General features: G+C 42.5%; 1 protein-coding gene across 2 annotated transcripts in view; it reads left to right on the top strand.

Moving 5' to 3' along the window:
• Positions 1-18,716, top strand: part of dync2h1 (dynein cytoplasmic 2 heavy chain 1) — a 146,220-nt gene that overhangs the window by 19,849 nt on the left and 107,655 nt on the right. Inside the window, exons 31-55 of one of the 2 annotated variants that reach the window (XM_054742744.2) lie at positions 7-139; positions 225-342; positions 510-622; positions 732-845; positions 1,020-1,170; positions 3,235-3,440; positions 5,462-5,644; positions 5,930-6,112; positions 6,235-6,458; positions 6,697-6,812; positions 10,104-10,303; positions 10,482-10,613; positions 11,403-11,535; positions 11,680-11,887; positions 11,980-12,109; positions 12,292-12,447; positions 12,532-12,791; positions 13,572-13,818; positions 13,889-14,040; positions 14,166-14,310; positions 14,637-14,739; positions 16,151-16,315; positions 17,362-17,486; positions 17,686-17,934; positions 18,139-18,247. In XM_054742744.2, the coding sequence (XP_054598719.1) occupies positions 7-139; positions 225-342; positions 510-622; positions 732-845; positions 1,020-1,170; positions 3,235-3,440; positions 5,462-5,644; positions 5,930-6,112; positions 6,235-6,458; positions 6,697-6,812; positions 10,104-10,303; positions 10,482-10,613; positions 11,403-11,535; positions 11,680-11,887; positions 11,980-12,109; positions 12,292-12,447; positions 12,532-12,791; positions 13,572-13,818; positions 13,889-14,040; positions 14,166-14,310; positions 14,637-14,739; positions 16,151-16,315; positions 17,362-17,486; positions 17,686-17,934; positions 18,139-18,247 (4,055 nt within the window). The remainder of the gene's footprint in view (positions 1-6; positions 140-224; positions 343-509; positions 623-731; positions 846-1,019; positions 1,171-3,234; positions 3,441-5,461; positions 5,645-5,929; positions 6,113-6,234; positions 6,459-6,696; positions 6,813-10,103; positions 10,304-10,481; positions 10,614-11,402; positions 11,536-11,679; positions 11,888-11,979; positions 12,110-12,291; positions 12,448-12,531; positions 12,792-13,571; positions 13,819-13,888; positions 14,041-14,165; positions 14,311-14,636; positions 14,740-16,150; positions 16,316-17,361; positions 17,487-17,685; positions 17,935-18,138; positions 18,248-18,716) is intronic. The other variant, XM_054742745.2, reaches the window with a different exon arrangement.

Genomic DNA, 18,716 nt, shown 5'->3' on the forward strand with positions numbered 1-18,716 from the left:
TGATAGGTCGATAATGTCAGACATCCAGAGGGACAACAGGGTTGTTTCTCTGAGTTCACGAGCTGGCATCAGAACCTCCCTGGTCACCATTCTGGATCAGATGCAGCGCTGCCAAAAATCACTCAATGAGTTTCTGGAGGTACACACACCCATTTTTTGTGCTAAAAAATCCTGTTTCAACAATTTAGACCTGTTGCCATTGAATTTGTGTGCTGTTACTGCAGGAAAAGCGTTCTGCCTTCCCACGGTTCTATTTCATAGGAGATGATGATCTTTTAGAAATTCTGGGACAAGCGACCAACCCGAGTGTCATCCAGTCACACCTCAAGAAACTCTTTGCAGGCTAGCACCCTTTATTTTTGTTCTTTTCATGCTTATATATGTAGCTTTTTGCTTCATTGTGCTGTTTTTCAACGAAAAAAAAGATGAATAATCTTTCGGATGTTGACATAACTCTAAGTGTTGTGTGAGCAGGCGTAACTCTGCATGTGTGTGGTGTGTGTGTGCAGGCATCCACAGCGTTATGTTCGATGAGCAGTGCCAGAACATTGTGGCTATGTGTTCTTTGGAAGGAGAAGTAGTTCAACTCAGAAATGTTGTTCACACCTCCAGCCTTGTTGAGGTAACAACTTAATATTCTCACCAAATTTGTTTTCCTTATAGATGTTAATATTTTACCATTATTTCAGCGTTTTAATATGGCAGCACGTTCATTTTTCTCCTGTTTCTAGGCTTGGCTTAGTGAGCTGTCCGAGGAAATGGTGGCAACTCTGAAGAATCTGCTGAATGAATGTCTGTCTGCTGGGAGGAAAGGAGAGGTGGATCCCTCTCGCTATCCATCGCAGGTACACAAACATTTAAAGTTACATTTAAGTAAAGTTTTTCTTCTACGTGTCCTGAAAATGACTTTTTTTCAGGCCGAACGACTTCTCTCCTTATAAACTTTTTAAGAAGTGATGTTCTGATGTTTTCCAAAATCACACGGCCCAGGATCTTGAGTTCTTTCATGTTTGATGCAGATTCTGTGTCTGGCTGAGCAAATCCAATTTACAGAAGATGTGGAAAAAGCTATAAAAGAGCAAAATCTGCAGCAGCTGGAGGTGGAGCTTAATAGCAAGTTAGAGCACTACACCGCTGTGGACACAAGTTCAGATGACCATTCTAACACAGGTAGGGTGTGTGTGGCTACTTAAATATGTGTGTAACGTCTCTTAGGCCTACAACGGTCTCATTTGCAGCTGCAGAACTCAGGTTCCAATCATATTATAATGATAAACAGATTTGAAAAACTACAAGAAACTAATAAATCTATGTTTTTTGTTGTTGTTGAAACATGTTTAATACGTGTGACACTGATAAACTCAACCAGAGATTGAAGAAATGAACTGAATCATATATTTCTAATGATTTTATTGTAGCATGCAGTTTATGTCAACAACCGCCGGGAACAAATGCAAACAAACATGTACTAGATGGAGACGATGATACTAGAAACCAGAGGTGAGGGATTGTGGCATCAACAAGTCGTCTCCATACCAGGTTTTTCTTCAGCTCAGCAACTAAAACAGGAGATTTCAATCAGCACAGTGAATGAATTAGGTTCAGTTGCTGAACAGAACAAAAACACGGCATGGAGATGACTTGTTGATGCCACAATTCCCATCTCTGCTAGAAACTCTGACGTTCCTTTGACCACCAGTCACTAGAAATGAGCATCCATCCATCCATCCATCCATCCATCCATCCATCCATCCATCCATCAATTTTTGGCCGCTTATTCAGGGTCGGGCCATGGGGGAGGCCCAGACTTCCCTCTCCCCAGCCGCTTGGTCCAGTTCCACCGGGGGAATCCCAAGGCGTTCCCTGGCCAGCCAAGAGACCTATAGTCTCTCCAGCTTGTCCTGGGTCTTCCGTTAGGTCTCCTCCTGGTTGGACGTGCCCAGAAAACCTCGCCAGGGAGGCGTCCTAACCAGATGCCCAAGCCACCTCAACTGGCTCCTCTCTCAGTGTGGAGGAGCAACAGGTTTACTTTGAGCCTCTCCTGGATAACCGAGCTTCTCACTCTCTTTAGCTTTAATTATGTTCTTCACCTTACCGAATTTCATTTTCTGTTCTCTGTTCTAATTCCTGGAGTTCATCCTTCTGCTTTATTTTGCTAAACTCATAATTAAACTCATAAACTCATCTGGGATTCCCCCCAATATTCAAAATGAATACATTGCCTGATATTTGATCTGCACAGACAGAGGAGACTGACTTATATGGTCTCTGTGAAAGGTTTGTTTCTTTTAAAAAGGTTTAAACATATTCATGTTGCTTCACTTTGTGCTGCTAGTGCTGCACTCTGAGGGATTTTTACAGAGAACCTGGAGAACCGTTCCAGCTAACTGATCTTCTCTTAGGGGCATTACCTTTTAAAGTTGTGCAGAATGTAGCTGAACCAGCGCAGTTTATTTTAATTTATGCATGAGATGGAAATCTGAACACTGGTAGGGACACTGTTTAATGGGACAAACATGCATGTTTGTTTCTTCTTTTGTAAAACAAAAAGACTTAAGAGTAAATTATTTTTTCAGCTATATCTGAACAGGACTTTAACATGTCCAGAGAAACACGGTCCGTTTTGTGTCCATATGCCATTTAAATCTCAGCGTTTTCTATCTAAAACAACAGCAGATACCGTCTCATTACATTATTGGCTCCCTTAAGTATAAAGCAGTACCTGATGAGGCTGAGGAGTATTCACACTAATTAAAACAACTGAAGTAATGCCACAGGGGGTAATCTAATTTCCTAATTTACATAAAAGAGCCATAAACTAAGATGGAAGAAGAGGACCCCCCTCCCCTCCCCTTGGCACACAGATGAGACAGCTTGACATGCATTTATATAGCTTCAAGATATGCTTTCCTTCAAAGCAAATATTAAAGGGATACTTAGAAACTTTTTCATATTTTTAAATCATCTTCTTGAGCCATTAAGTGAGCCACCGCTCTCTGTGGCCAGAATATCCCACTTGCTGAGTGATTTTTCATAAAGGGTCATTTTAGCACTTACTGGCTCAAGAAAATGATTTAAAAAACTTGAAAAATGTGCACAGAATGCCTTTAAACCACCTAAAGTGATGTTTATATTTAATATATTGTCAAAAAGATTGCATGAACATCCCAAAGTACACCTTCCTCTGTGTTTGACAGATTGTGTGGTCCTGATATCCATGCATGTCTTCATCAGAGTCCAGCGTGCTGCAGCTGAAGCTGAAAGCTTTGATTCTGGATATCATCCACAACATCAGTGTGGTGAAGCAGCTGAACCAGGCAGGCGTTACCCGCCCTGATGACTGGGCCTGGAAGAAACAGCTCCGCTTTTACATGGGAACTGACAAATGCTGCCACATCCAGATGGTGGATGCACAGTTCCACTATACTTATGAGTACCAGGTGGGTTCGTTTTCATTACAAGTTCAGCATGCTCAAACTATTATTTCCTTCAAAATAATAATAATCCTTCAAAATGACAGTAGAACTGGCACAAATATGATCTAGGACTTAAATGTACTAACTTTTAACACCAGAGCAGGCATGGCATATTCTGAGAATGATCAGGAACACTAACTGGTTCCAGTTGGATCACTGGAGGATGATGGGATGATAAAAGATCATGGCGAGGAAATAATGATCTGACGAACTGGTGAGCGGACCTTCCTTACATGGGAAGTCCTGATGTCACGTTAATAAGGCGATGCTGCAGACCCGCAGATTCACGCCTGCAGCAGCGAATCTGGTGTGATCTCCAGCCTGATCACAACTTCCTCGTTCCTCGCTGCCCCTGATACATTTGAGCATCCGCCCCTTAGCTGATGACAGCTTCATCACACCTCGCTGCTGCATGTGATGTTTAGACAGAGACTCGTCTCAGAAACATATAATTCCCCCACAGAATTGTTTAGAACATCATCAGAAAAGTTTCAGAGTGTTTCTGTTTTAACTTAAACTTCTGTTTTCAACTTTAACACACGTTGTTTGTGATTGAGTAGTGAGAACACGGAGCGTTCTCCCAGCGGCATCCAGGTGCCTCTCGTTTGTCTGACAACTTTCATAAACTACTGTTAGGGCACAGAATTATTCTGTCTGGTGCTTTCAGCGCTGCACAGATGTTACGTAAATGTTAAAAATATAGCTTACCGCTACTTTTGTAAAGTTCCCGTTGCCACTGGGCAGCCGCAGCAGAGACGATCTCTGAAAACTGTCCGCGACACGGACTCCGTTGTTGTCTGGAAGTTTTTTTTTCCAAGTTAAGAAAAGAGGCGGACGTGTTTCCTAAATCCTGCATCAGTCCAAACAAGGCAGCTTCTTTCTGTTTTTATTCCGTTTTAGTAGCCATTAGCACTGTGCATTGTTGTGTGCGTCAGTGATATTCAGTCTACGAGGAAATCGTGCAATGACAAAGGTTCCGCCGTGCTTGAAATGCAAGCTGCGATTAAATGCGTTAATTTTTTTAACGCGTTATTTTTTTCGAATTAATTAATCGTAATTAACGCGTTAAAGTCCCGGCCCTAGTTTTTACTACATTATGAGTAGAAATGCTAATAAAAACTCCCAATTATACAAAAAAGTGAAACTGGAAAAATGAATCTGGTGCAAAGTCAAATTTATTTGTCATTCAACTTGACAGAGAGACTATTTAAAGGCTCAGGAACCCTTTGCAGGTGTTTTCTATTTGTAATTATAAATTTTAGTTGATTTGGGTTTTGTTTCATATCACACAGTGACATTTGAATAATTAAAATGCATTTTTTATTAAAAGCTTTAGTTTACAGTAATAACCATGTCTAATGTTTGATTCTCTATCTCATAATTTTAATTAAAAGTTTTACTTTGAGAGCACATTTTCCTGAACGATTAAAATGCGATTAATTGAGATTAATTAATTAATTATTATATATAATAAATCTTTCAGAATACATTCTGCTTCTCTTCCTCCACAGGCTCAGCACAGGGTATACACAGATCACTTGTGTCACCGAGTGTCTCTAATGATGTCATGTGTCTTGTATCTTTTTAAACACATGTATCATTCCATCTAAATGTAAATAGCCTTTTAAAAGTTGTGTTTATTTATTCAGACTTTCACATCCACATTTTTTACAGCTGCAGGATTATGAATTTCTCTTTTTACCTTTTGGGGGCGCTGTTTATGCAGAGATAAGAAGCATCCCTGTCTGCATTTTCATCCTGCTGTTCTCTTCAAATGCATTCTCGACTCACTTTTACCCTTTTTTCCATTTTCCTTGCCTGTCCTTGATGATTTTTATTCATTCTTTAGCCATTGTCTTTTCTGTTTGCCAGTTTCTGACTCCAGTACCCTACTACTAATAGCCCTCCTTCTATTCAATCTTCACTTTACCTTTCCTGTTTTTATCGCTGACTTTTTTCTTTATCTCACCCCTCCTTTGTCCCAGGGGAATGCGGCTAAGCTGGTGCACACTCCTCTGACTGATAAGTGCTACCTGACTCTGACCCAGGCCATGAAGATGGGACTTGGTGGTAACCCCTACGGACCTGCTGGTACAGGCAAGACAGAATCTGTCAAAGCCTTAGGGGGGCTTTTTGGGCGCCAGGTGTTGGTGTTCAACTGTGACGAGGTACCAGGAAACTTCTCATGAGGACAGATTTTGTATTTTATCCAAGGCTAACAATTTCTCTAAGGTTGTACACTATTTTTTGCAGCGAAGACATACAATATGAAGGCAATAGATTAATATTCTAGGTGGATTTTTACTCTTAATTTGAAGCAGATGAGTCTTTTAGATCACTACCTAGAAGTAGTCACATCCATGTAACACACATAGTGTGTGTACAACAGTAGAAAGTCATCAGTTGTATTCTAGATTTATAAACACAACTGCTCCTGTTTCCTATATTTCTAGGGTATCGATGTGAAGTCAATGGGACGCATATTTGTTGGTCTGGTGAAGTGTGGGGCTTGGGGCTGCTTCGATGAGTTCAACCGTTTGGAGGAAGCGGTGCTATCAGCTGTTTCCATGCAGATTCAGGCCATACAGGATTCCCTCAAACATCACAAAAACACGTGCGAACTGCTGGGGAAGGAGGTCAGAAAGTACAAACATAAGTTACAAACAAATGCATCATTCATTTTAGTTGAACTTTAAACGTGTATAAAATCCATTCTCTTAACGAGTTCAGCTGTTTTCCTCATGTTTTCACCCTTCAGGTGCAGCTCGATCCAAACTCTGGCGTGTTCATCACGTTGAACCCCGCAGGAAAAGGCTATGGAGGCAGACAGAAGCTCCCTGACAACCTAAAGCAGCTGTTCAGGCCTGTGGCCATGAGCCGGCCCGACAACGAGCTCATCGCTGAAGTCATCCTCTACTCTGAGGGCTTCAAAGATGGAGAAATACTGGGACGCAAATTGGTCGCGATCTTTAACCTGGCCAGGTAGACTTTATGACACCAATGCGTTGTCTACAAACTCACCACCAGAACAATAAACAGTTCCTGTATCACAGTTATGTGGTATTTTCATGGTGATGATCACTAAAAATTAAAACCACTTCATCCATTGAGCTTCATAAACTTTCTGAATACATTTCCCTCTGCTGCCTAACCCTGAGTGCTACAGCCTGTGAGACAGTTGTGTGGCTATATGAAAATGAGCTGGTATTTGTCTGTGCAGGGAGCTGTTGACACCCCAGCAGCACTATGACTGGGGTCTACGCGCTCTGAAGACCGTGCTGAAGGCCTGTGGCAGTCTCCTGCAGCAGCAGAGGAGAAGTCATGAGATGGACAAGAGTAAGGCTCCCTCTGGCATTTTTTTAAAATGTTATTTTTTTTTTTTTTCAATTATTGAGTGTGACAAGAAAGTTATAAGGAAGCAAATGAAGCCATACTCTCAAAGTGTAAACACACCTTTGGTGCAAACGTTTACATTTACACTAGAAAAATGTTGCACATAAATATTTATTCATCCGGAGTCGGGTCGCGGGGGCAGTAGCCTGAGGCGAGAGGCCCAGACTTCCCTTTCCCCAGTCACTTGGGCCAGCTCCTCCGGGGGAATCCCAAGGCGTTCCCTGGCCAGGTGAGAGACATATGGGCCATTCCCATCTGTACCGGGTCGGCCCAGGCCGGGTAGCGTAGGTTGTTTACATATCTGGGTGGCCTGGTATTTTTCCGGGCCAACCAAGGCTCATTCTCAGCCCTCTTCTCGAGGGGGTCTGCTTCAGGTCGACCAGGGCCAACACACCCACTGCTGACAGCAAATTCACACCTTCCATTAGAGCAAGCCTCTGATTGGTGGGTAGAATCAGCCCACATGGGCTTAAGACAAGGATGTGTGGAATCAACCGGGCCAGGCTGGGGCTGACTGGGGCTACCCGGCCCGGGCCGACCCGGTACAGATGGGAATGGCCCAATAGACCCTCCACCGTGTCCTGGGTCTACCTTTAGGTCTCCTCCCAGTTGGACGTGCCCGGAAAACCTCACCAGGTAGGCGTCCAGGAGGCATCCTGACCAGATGCCCGAGCCACCTCAACTGGCTCCTCTTGATGTGGAGGAGCAGCGGGTCTACTCCGAGCCCCTCCCAAATGACCGAGCTTCTCACCCTATCTCTAAGGGAGAGCCCAGCCACTCTTCAGAGAAAACTCATTTTGGCCGCTTGTATCCGGAATTTTGTTCTTTCGGTCACTACCCAAAGCTCATGACCATAGGTGAGGGTAGGAACGTAGATCAACCGGTAAACCGAGAGCTTCGCCTTCTGACTCAACTCTCTCTTCACCACGACAGACCGGTACAACGCATGCATCACTGCAGATGCAGCATCAACCCGCCTATCAATCTCACGCTCCAGTTTTCCCTCACTCGTGAACAAGACCCCGAGATACTTAAACTCCTCCACTTGGGGCAGGACCTCATCCCTGACCCGGAGAAGACATTCTACTCTTTTCCGAATCAAGACCATGGTCTCAGATTTAGAGGAGCTGATTCTCATCCCAGCTGCTTCACACTCGGCTGCGAACCGCTCCAGCGAGAGCCGGAGATCACGTTCTGATGAAGCCAACAGGACCACATCATCTGCAAAAAGCAGAAACCTGATCCTCAGGCCACCAAACGGATGCCCTCCACACCTTGGCTGCGCCCAGAAATCCTGTCCATAAAGGTTATGAACAGAATCGGTGACAAAGGGCACGAGCCCGACTTACGGCCGGCAATGCGGACCAAGCTCTGATACCGGTCATACAGGGACCTAACAGCCCATATCAGAGGGCCTGGTACCCCATACTCCTGGAGTACCCCCCACAGGGCCCCCCGAGGGATGCGGTCAAAGGCCATCTCCAAATCCACAAAACACATGTAGACTGGTTGGGCAAATTCCCACGCACCCTCCAGGATCCCCCTAAGGGTAAGGAGCTGGTCCAGTGTTCCACGGCCAGGACGAAAACCACATTGCTTCTCCTGAATCTGAGGTTCATCAATCCAACTGACCCTCCTCTCCAGAGTATCTCTGAAGAATTCACCATTTAAAACTCTTCATGTTTTATATGTGCATATTAAATAATACCTTAGATCTCCTTTCTGCTTCTTAAATGTTGTGAATATTAAATTTATAGTAGTTTTTAGTTAAATATGAATTTCTGTGTTTATGTGGTCAATTGTCTTCAATAAGGTCCTCAGGAGGCTTCTGACTTGTATTTACTTAACCCTCCCACTGTCCTAATGGGTGACCCCGCGAGGAAGTTGACTATTGAGCAGGGCTGATGGTTTATCCTTTGGGTCCACGTGGCAGGGGTGAGGAGTGAGCACCACCTCACCCCTGCCACGTGGACCTCAAGGGATAACCCATCAATCCTGCTCAATGGTCAACTTCCTCGCAGGGTCACCCATTAGGACAGTGGGAGGGTTAAGGCAACCTTTGACCTGTTGTTGTAAACAAATGTTGTTTAGGGTAATTATTTGTGTGTGACTAAGATGCTTGTGTTGCTTCTACACAGGCAAAAACGATCCTATCCTATCATAAAACCACACCTTGAATTGACGTGAACTCAGAAAACCTCTCCTCTCTGAGGTTTATCTCGTCTGTACTTTTGTCCTTCCAGTTGCCTGGTTCCAAAATACTTAGCCAGATTTCTACCAGAAGTACACCTCTCCCCAGCTCTTTTCTCCTCCTTCTAACCTCTTGTTAGCTGTTTCCGCCTGGTGCCTGTCTTTCAATGCTACTTGTGTCCTACTCATTCTCACCTGCTCCATCCTTTCTTACCCCATCTTTCTTTTATCCTTATCCCTCCTCTGTTTCCCCTCCTATTTTCTCATGTGTTTTCCTTAATTCCCTCTTTCACAGCCTTTCAAATCCTATGGGGTCCTCTACTCCACACACTTGGTTTCCAACTTGCTAACAGATACCACACACACACGCACACACACACTGTCTGTTGATGAGTCCCCAAGGTTGTCTGGTGTTTGTCTCTGAATGCTGTGATAAAATGCCACCTTCATGCCCACAGGGACGTCCAGCGTCGCTTGAATTAAGAACAAAAGTGCAGACAAGACAAATGATCAGATCATGACAAGCTTTGGTAATTAGCAGAGTTTCAAGAGGAAACACACGAGAGAGCAAGTTCACTTTCACAGAGCTTTTTTTCTTTGCGCTGGTTTTAGAAGAAAATAATGGTACAAAGAAATATTTTTTTCATGATAATTATTTAGGTTTTACTTGCTTGTTAACCCTCTGATGCATGAATTATGAAATCTTCAACCATGATTTTTTTAAACAATTTTTTTATTCATCTTTTGGTGTGAATGAAACAAATTTCAACAAATATTTTTTGTAACATTTTGTTAATTTACAAATAATTTATTACATGTCCATCTCAGTGGACATCGTGCGTTCTGAACATGAAATATGTTGGCTTGACTTACTGAAGTCCAAATGGAGGGGCTCACATGCAATAAAGTCTTCAACAGCTGCACTTAATAGCAAAAATAAATAAATAAATAAATAACAATTTTGAGTACCTGTCCACTGTAGTGACCATTATGCACCAAAGGGTTAATTCTGAATTGTACACATTTCTTTCTACCTCCATCCAGTCCAGGAGAGTAATCTGGTGGTGCAAGCCCTACGGCTGAACACCATGTCCAAGCTGACATTTGCAGACAGCTCTCGGTTTGATGCGCTGGTCAGAGATGTCTTCTCTGGAGTTGATTTTACCGATATGGAGGACTGGATATTAATGGACGCCTTAAACCAAGTCTTCAAGGAGGCCCAGCTTGAACTGATACCCAGCCAGGTGTGTGTACCAATACGAACACTTCTAAACACTCATTTCTCTTGTAATATGTGGTGAAAATAGAAGTTGGGTGGACAAAAATGCACTGCTATGAGGAATTTGAAGTCACACATGAGGAATTTATTTGAGGATTGTTTAGAAGTAACAAAAAAACTGGATTGATTGTTTACTTTTCCAGCTGAAGAAGGCAATGGAGCTAAATGAACAGCTCCGACAACGAATGGGTGTAGTTATTGTAGGGCCCAGCGGAGCAGGAAAGTCCACACTCTGGAGGATGCTCAGGGCTGCTCTGAACAGGTCAGGAAAAGTGGTAAGTAAAAAAATATCCAGGTAACTTTACAGAATGCACCTTTAGATTCTGAGCATTATTTAATGGTAAATGGCCTGTATTTACATAGCGCCTTCTCAATCAATCAATCAGTCAATCAATCATCAATCAATCAATCAGTCAATCAATCAATCAACCAATCCATCAATCAATCTAACTAACTAACTAACTAACTAACTAACTATTTATAATGCACTCTTCCTACAAAAGTGCAACTCAAAGTGCTTTACAGATTAAAATGACCCTACATAACCCCCATTCCTATCCTTCCCACACACATTAAAAGCATTGGCACACTCATACTATACCCCTATGGTTCTAGGGTTCTACAGCCCCCCAAGGCACTTTACAACACAACCAATCAATTCAATTCAAATTCAAAGATACTTTATTAATCCCAGAGGGTAATCATCCCCCTCCCCTGGGCTCTGGGCTCAGAAGCAGCTGCTTCCGGGTCCACCATTTTCCACAGTACCAGCTTCGCTGTGCCGAGCAGACTGCTTGGCAACATGCAGTGGTGCCCTCTATTGGCTGGTAGATGTAAACATAAACCCAGTGTCGTGCCCTTCAAAATAAAAATTAGATTTTTTTAAAATTAAAAAATAACCTTTAAATAAAATACCGTACATTCATTCTGCACACTTCTAAACATCTGTGGAGGTTTTATTTGTTTTAAATATAGCTTTTTATTAAATAGTTCCTCTGCCACCGTCGCCCCTAAAGTTACAGGATAGTTGAATTAAGTGTTATTTTGCTAATTTTCTTTTGTAGGTGAAGCAGTACACCATGAATCCCAAGGCCATGCCCAGACAGCAGCTTTTGGGACACATAGACATGGACACCAGGGAGTGGGCTGATGGCGTTCTCACTCATAGCGCCAGATCTGTCGTCAGAGAACCACAGGGTAAGATGGCAACATCTACCGTTAGCTGAAAAACATCGTCTTTTGCTCACAGGGATTTAGTGACTTTAGCCCAAATAGTTTATTTAATCATCCTTGTGCGTTTTCTGTGCGGAGGACATGGATATGTATTGTTGTATTTTTCAGAAGTGAACTCCTGGATAGTATGTGATGGGGACATCGACCCAGAGTGGGTGGAAAGTCTAAATTCTGTCCTGGATGACAATCGATTGCTGACCATGCCCAGTGGAGAGCGCATCCAGTTTGGCCCCAATGTCAACTTTCTGTTTGAGACTCATGACCTCAGCTGCGCCTCACCAGCAACAATATCACGCATGGGCATGATCTTTCTCAGGTCAGTCAGCACTGGAGGAGAGCTGAAGTACTGTCAGTAGTTCTCTCTGTGCTTTTCTTCACTCGTGTATTTTTTCTTTCTTACATCTGAAGCGATGAGGACATTGATTTGGGGGCTTTGGTGAAGTCTTGGTTGAGAAATCAGCCAGACAGTTGCAGAAGCAATCTGGAAAGCTGGCTGGGAGACTACTTCCAGAAAAGTCTTGACTGGGTACTCAAACGGGTGTGTGTGTGTTTTTTAATTCCACCAATAAAACCATACATTTTGTACTTTTCCATTTCATAAATCTTTATAAATTGGACTCAGTGGACAGATCTATATGTCATCTTCCGGGTTACTGATGTTTATTTTGACCTTTACACTATAACTTTGGTGTGTTGTTATGTCCGTTCTCTGTTCCCTAGAATGACTTTGTGGTTGAAACAAGTCTGGTTGGAGCAGTGATGAATTCACTATCGCACCTTAATGCTGTTAATGAAAGGGGACAGTTTGTCGTGGGCCTTCTGAGAGGCTTGGGTGGAAATCTCAATCTCAAAACTCGACAAGAGTTTGCTAAAGAGGTGGGAAATCTCTCATTCTTCTAAGTAAAGTCAACAACAGGTATTCATTCATGATTTTTGATCTTATTCCCTTCGCTTCTTCAGCTGATGAACTGGGCGAGAGAAAGTCCCCCAGATGCCCGAAAACCACTCGACACTTTCTTTGATAGTGACAGCGGCCGTCTGGCGGCGTATACGTTCCAGCGGCCTGAGAATCTGGCACTGGAGCAGTTCTTCCACACTCACAGGATGCCTGTTATAGAGACGCCCGGCATGCAGAGAGGGCTGCATGGCTTCTCACCGTGGCTCACTGCTGAGCACAGGCAGCCCTTCATGGTGGTTGGGCCTGAGGGCTGTGGAAAAGGGTAATTACACATGTATTATACAAGTGTGCACACACAAGGACTGTAGCATACTCAGACAGTAGCAGCACTTTATGTTCAGACACATACAGAAACTTATTTAACTTTTGTTACTAAACCTTTATCGTACTTAAATATCACACTCTTCTTTTCCTAGATGAGAGGTTAGAAAGGTTTTTGTTATGATGTGTGAGTTGTTCACTAAAGACAGATACGCTGCTATACAGACCCTTAAAATGACAGTAAAATCAAATCTACTTTAATTTAAAACTTGACCTTTATTGTAAATGCAGTGACAGCTCAGACAGACCTGTGGGCGCATAGATGTGTGTATCTTGCACTCGGGCTTGTGTGTGTGTGTGTGTGTGTGTGTGTGTGTGTGCACCAAGAGTTGCTCCTTCAAAAGTAATTGCTTCCCTCCTCAGGGATTTGAAGAACAATGGTCACTCAGTTTGCCTTTTACACTCCAGTTGAATCTCGGCCTTTTTTATTCTCATCCCTCCCTGTCACGTGTCACTTTGTTTAAAAGGTCTCTCTGCCAGCGAGGCCACTAGGTTGTCAGATTATTCCTTACAAAGCAACAGTCAATTTATTTACACACATATAATAGAATGAGTGTACATAAACACCTGTGTTTATTTTTCAGAAAATGTGTGTTTGCCTTTAGGTCTGCCAGAACAAATGTTGTATCTGGAAGTTTTGCAAGAATTGGAGCTTTTAGTATTTTATACAAATAACTTATGTATTTTTGTAACCTTGCTTTGTTTACCCTTTACTGTCTAGCATGCTTCTGCGCCACGCTTTCTCACATCTGCGCTCCACTCAAGTCGCCGTGGTTCACTGCAGTGCCCAGACCTCGTCCCGTCATGTCCTACAGAAGCTGAGCCAGACCTGCCTGTTGCTCAGCTCCAACACTGGCCGCGTGTTCAGACCGAAGGACTGCGAGAACCTGGTCCTCTACTTAAAGGACATCAATCTCCCTAAACCAGACAAATGGGGAAGCAGCAACCTCATCGCTTTCCTGCAACAGGTTAGCATGATACAGCAACAAGAAGACAGATACCCTCTCATAACTTAACAACACAAAATCTTTGCTGCAGGTGTTGACATATAAGGGGTTTTACGACGAGAATCTAGAGTGGGTGAGTCTTGAGAATATTCAGGTCGTGGCCTCCATGTCAACAGGGGGTGCTGTTGGCAGCCATGCCCTCACGTCCCGGTTCTCATCGATTGTGCGGATCTGCACCATCGAGTAAGTATGGAGCAGCTTCCATAAAATCAAACAATAAAGTACGATGCACTTGTAATTCTTATGTTCAACATCCCCCAACAGTCATAAAGGAAACAAAAAAAGTTCTGTTTTTACTCTACCTCTAGTTATCCAGACCGAGAGCAGCTACAGACCATCTACTCGGCTTACCTCCAACCTGTTCTCCAGCATAGCCTGGGTAGCCAGGCAGCTTGGGCAACCACAGGAAAGATACACCAGCTCGCTGGTTCTCTTGTGCAGCTCTATGAACAGGTATTACATGTTATGGTGCATTTATTTATGATTAAATGAGCATTTCTATCAACATTATAGGCTCTGACATGCTAAGCAAATAAACAAAACATAAGTGCTTGATTTTTCCCAAGAAGTAACATGATTTTATCATCAAGGTAAACTATCTGGTTCTCTACTGCAGTATTGTGCTGCACCTGAGTAGTGTCAAGCAGGCTCATGTAAATATTTATTAATAATTGCACAAGTAGAATATTTAGGGAAGCAGAAATATTCTTTTAAATGATTATTTTATTAAATGATTAGTCTTAATTTAATTTGCATTGTGGTTGTTTGATTGCTTTTAGGTTAGAGCAAAGTTTACAGTGGATGACCACAGTCATTACCTGTTCACCCCCTGTATCCTCACTGAATGGGTCCTCAGTCTGTTGAGATACGACCTTACTGCAGGTAATCAACATCCAATGCAAGAATTCACCTCTGCTAACACGTATTTGTGCATTTTGGCAGTTATGTGGTGAGGTTAAAGGGTAAACATGCAAATCAGCCGTTAACTTTTAAACAGTCTTTGTGGATGACCTTATGAAAGTTTCTGTTTGGGAATCGATAAGAGATAATGGTGTGGGCTACATGGGTAAAACATTTTGTATAATAAAACTAAATGTACAAATCATGCACTTAGTAATGGTTTAGAAGGGTGTTGCTGCACATTGGCTGCAAGAGTGGTCGCAGCTAATTTCTGGTTTAGATAAGCAAATCTTTACTGACCTCCTGGTCTCACTTTGTAACTCTGAAGCTAGCAGTTACAAACTTTGGACACAAAAAAAGATTTGTCTCTCGTCTGAGACACATTGTGTAGAAACATAAAGCTTACGATTGCCACCCTGGGAGGTAGTGATTCTTACATGGTTCAGCCCTGTTAAATCCATTCAGTTTTAGTTTAAAAACAGCATTTTGTAGGAATCATTAAAGAAGCACCAGCCTTCTTTACTCTGAGGAAACCCAAACGATTTGATTAATGGTTTGTAAAAGGCTAATTTATAGTCTCAGCTACTGTTAAATAAAACCAGCAAGCTGAATTCAATGACCCGTTGCATTCCCATCAAGCCCGTAGAGAACTCGTCGCGTTAAAATATTTTGCTATTAGGAAGTTTTGGTGCCTGGGGGAAACACCTAAAGTGTGACTGATCTCTTAGTTTGTTTTTTTAACTTTCACGTTTATTCTTCTTTCCGTTGTCTGTTGCCCTTCTTAGTTTCTTTCTGACATTTTTCTTGTCCTCCCTCCCTCTTCTCTCCTTTTATAGTTTCCTCTGTCAGTTTCATGTCCCTGCTGTGATAGAGAATCCACTCGTTTATATTAACTAGACATGTCAAATGGAACAAATTCTCCTTGCCAGTTATTTTCATTCTTTCAAATAACTTTATCGTCTCCCCCTCCTGTTTCCTTGCCTCGCTGCTTACTTCCTTTCTGGTATGTGATCATGTTCTCTTTGGAATCATTTTGACTCCGTTTATTCTTGTGCTTATGATGAGTCTGACGTGTGATTTAACAAGTGTTAGACTACAATTGTTGTGTTTTAGACTCAAATATCTGCCACTTTATTATTACCACTGACAGAAAATGCCTTTGTTCCTCTTGTTCAAATGTCATTCTTGTGTTGGGGAAAACCTGCATCCTGACATTCACATAGATGTTACTGTGGCAACTGCCACACACTTATCATTTTTGCAGACTAGTCATAATCCACTTCCTGTGTTAGCATCCTCTCTTTCTACCAAACTCATGTAACATCTTAATTCCTGTTTCAAAACAATACACATTAACCCACTCTTGTGTTTGTCCCATCCATCTATTTTTTAGCTCAATCAAATTTGACAGACAGCATCATGGAAGTGGTGGCGTACGAGGCCAGGAGGCTGTTTAGAGACAGGCTAGTCTCCTCCAAAGATCTTCACAACTTTGATAATATCCTTTCCTCCATCATCCGAGGAGACTGGGGCTCTGACGTTCTAGACAACATGACCGGTATGAGATAACTCATAATTTGTTTAAATAAAGGTGCAATAAGTAACGATTTTATTGAGACATAATCACAAAACAATCAAATGACTAAATCGTGTTGGAAGGAAGAGACAGATTTCCTTCTCAGCCGGCTGGTTTGGTGCCAGGTTTTTTTTTCTTTTAAAAAGACAGAAGATGGATGTAGTCATTGTTTAGAATCTCTCCCACCTCTTCCTGGTTCCAGAGCCAATCACATGGGAGCCCTGGGGTTGATAAGTCTGTGTCGGCATTTGTAATTTGACCGACTGGCAATCACAGCATACTTTAATATTGGGTAAAGAAGTCTAGAGGCTAATATTGAGCTAACAAGGCTAACAGTGAATTAGAAACAAATAAACTGTTCTAAACACGTCTTAAGCTACTTTTCCAATAACAGACAACTTGATATACAGAGACATGTATTTATCTACTCATCAACTTGCTGTGTGTGACTCATCTTTGCTAGAATCTTCTGGCACTGATCTGTAACTGGCAACAGTTGTTCAGAGCTGACTCTTTTGCTTTGATTCAAGGACTGCAGTACCCATAAGTGACCACAGGATGTCACTCTTACTTCACATACCTTTAATTCATTCCTGCATTTATTGTTGGCAGGGATGACTCTTTTAAACTGAATGTCATGCTGTTGAAGCCAGTACATGTCAGCATTTCCAGAATGCCCCTCACACCTGAAGGAAAATAGTAATAGATTACCTCAGAGCTTCGGTGACATCTCTGCATATGGTCTGTTTACTCTCTGTAAATAAGGATGACATTTATCATTTCATTTTAGGCATGCTTCTTTTCCACTGATAGGATTTCACTGATAAAAGTAGATTTTCTTTACCCCTTATTACAAGTTGAGATGTTGGCAAAATGCCAGTGCTCCATCTGCCTTTCAGTTCTGAGTTAGATATAAGTTATACAAGAATTAAAGATCTTATCTGATGTTTTCTAGATGGTATAAAATGTCTGTGGGACAACGAACGCTGGTCTGTTACTAACAGCATGTATCATTTCCTGGTTTGAAGATGGATTCTACGTGACATGGGGCACCTCTGAAAGATCTGTGATGGCTCCAGGCCAGCTTCTGCCTCCTCATGGTAAACAGCTGGGTCGCCTGGACTCTGCTGATTTAAAACAAGTCATCCAGAAGGTATGCAGGAAAGAAGTGGAGTTTTTTATTGTCTGTCTTGTGTTTGAAGTCGTCTGCATAAATGAAGCATTTTGGTTTTGGAATGTGGAACCGTTTCTAGTCTTTCCCTTTCGTTTGTTGCATTATAAGAATAATACAATTTATAGAGTTTTGGTTTAATTCACCTTCACGTGTGTGGTCTCCTTTTTCCTCCCTCCAGGGAGTAGTGATGTACAGCCGTGACAACAAAGAGCTGGACCTCCTCCTGTTCTGGGAGGTGTGTGAGTTTGTGTCCAGGGTGGATCGGGTCCTTAGTCGCCCTGGCGGCTCTCTGCTTCTGGCGGGTCGGAGTGGAGTAGGCCGACACACCGCGACGTGCCTGGTGTCGCACATGCATGGATTCACAAGATTTACGCCAAAAATCTCACGGGGTTACACCCTCAAACATTTCAGCAATGATCTCAAAGCGGTAAGAAAGATTTGATTCATTTGATGTGACTGGCTGAAGATCTGCAAGCTGTTTTTATGTCCATTAAAAACCAAAATCTGTTTCCAAAGAAAGCAAAGAGCAGAGATGATTGTAAGAGGAAAAGTTTGTATCTGTGTCTGAATATAAAATCTTACTTTTTATGCATCAGACATGTGCGTAATAAATGTGTGTGTGTGCATCCAGGTGATGCAGCTGGCTGGTCTGGAAGGTCAACAGGTGGTTTTACTGTTGGAGGATTACCAGTTTGTTCACCCAGGCTTCTTAGAGATGGTGAACAGCCTGCTGTCATCAGGTGTGTTTGCAGTTTTAAAAGTTAAAATCTGACTTTTTGGAATTTCAAATTTTTGTATGTTTAGATAAAAAGATTTTAAAGGTGTGATTCACTCATTCATCAACACATTTGCAGTGGTCTCTAGTAGGATTGAATTATTTGTAGGTTGTACTCCGGGTGGGTGGGTGGGTGGGTGGGGGGGGGGGGACGAGACGAAAGGATTTATGAGTCTTATTTCCTGATATTTGAACATCTCACCTCGGATTGGATAACAGCAGCATGACTCTACCGCTGACTGTTTACTTTGCAATGTGGATGTTTTATCACCACAAATAACACAAGCTTGGAGGAGTTCTATTGTGTGGTGGAGTTGCTAATGCTAACAGTTAGCTTCCACTAGCCAATACGTTGTCTGCTGTTTCCTGGACGCTACACCAACACCAGCCTTCCCTGTCATGAGTTGACATGGGTGGGTCCATGAATGTTAACT

This window comes from Nothobranchius furzeri, chromosome 13 (assembly GCF_043380555.1).
Source record: "Nothobranchius furzeri strain GRZ-AD chromosome 13, NfurGRZ-RIMD1, whole genome shotgun sequence".
Taxonomy (NCBI): Eukaryota; Metazoa; Chordata; class Actinopteri; order Cyprinodontiformes; family Nothobranchiidae; genus Nothobranchius; species Nothobranchius furzeri.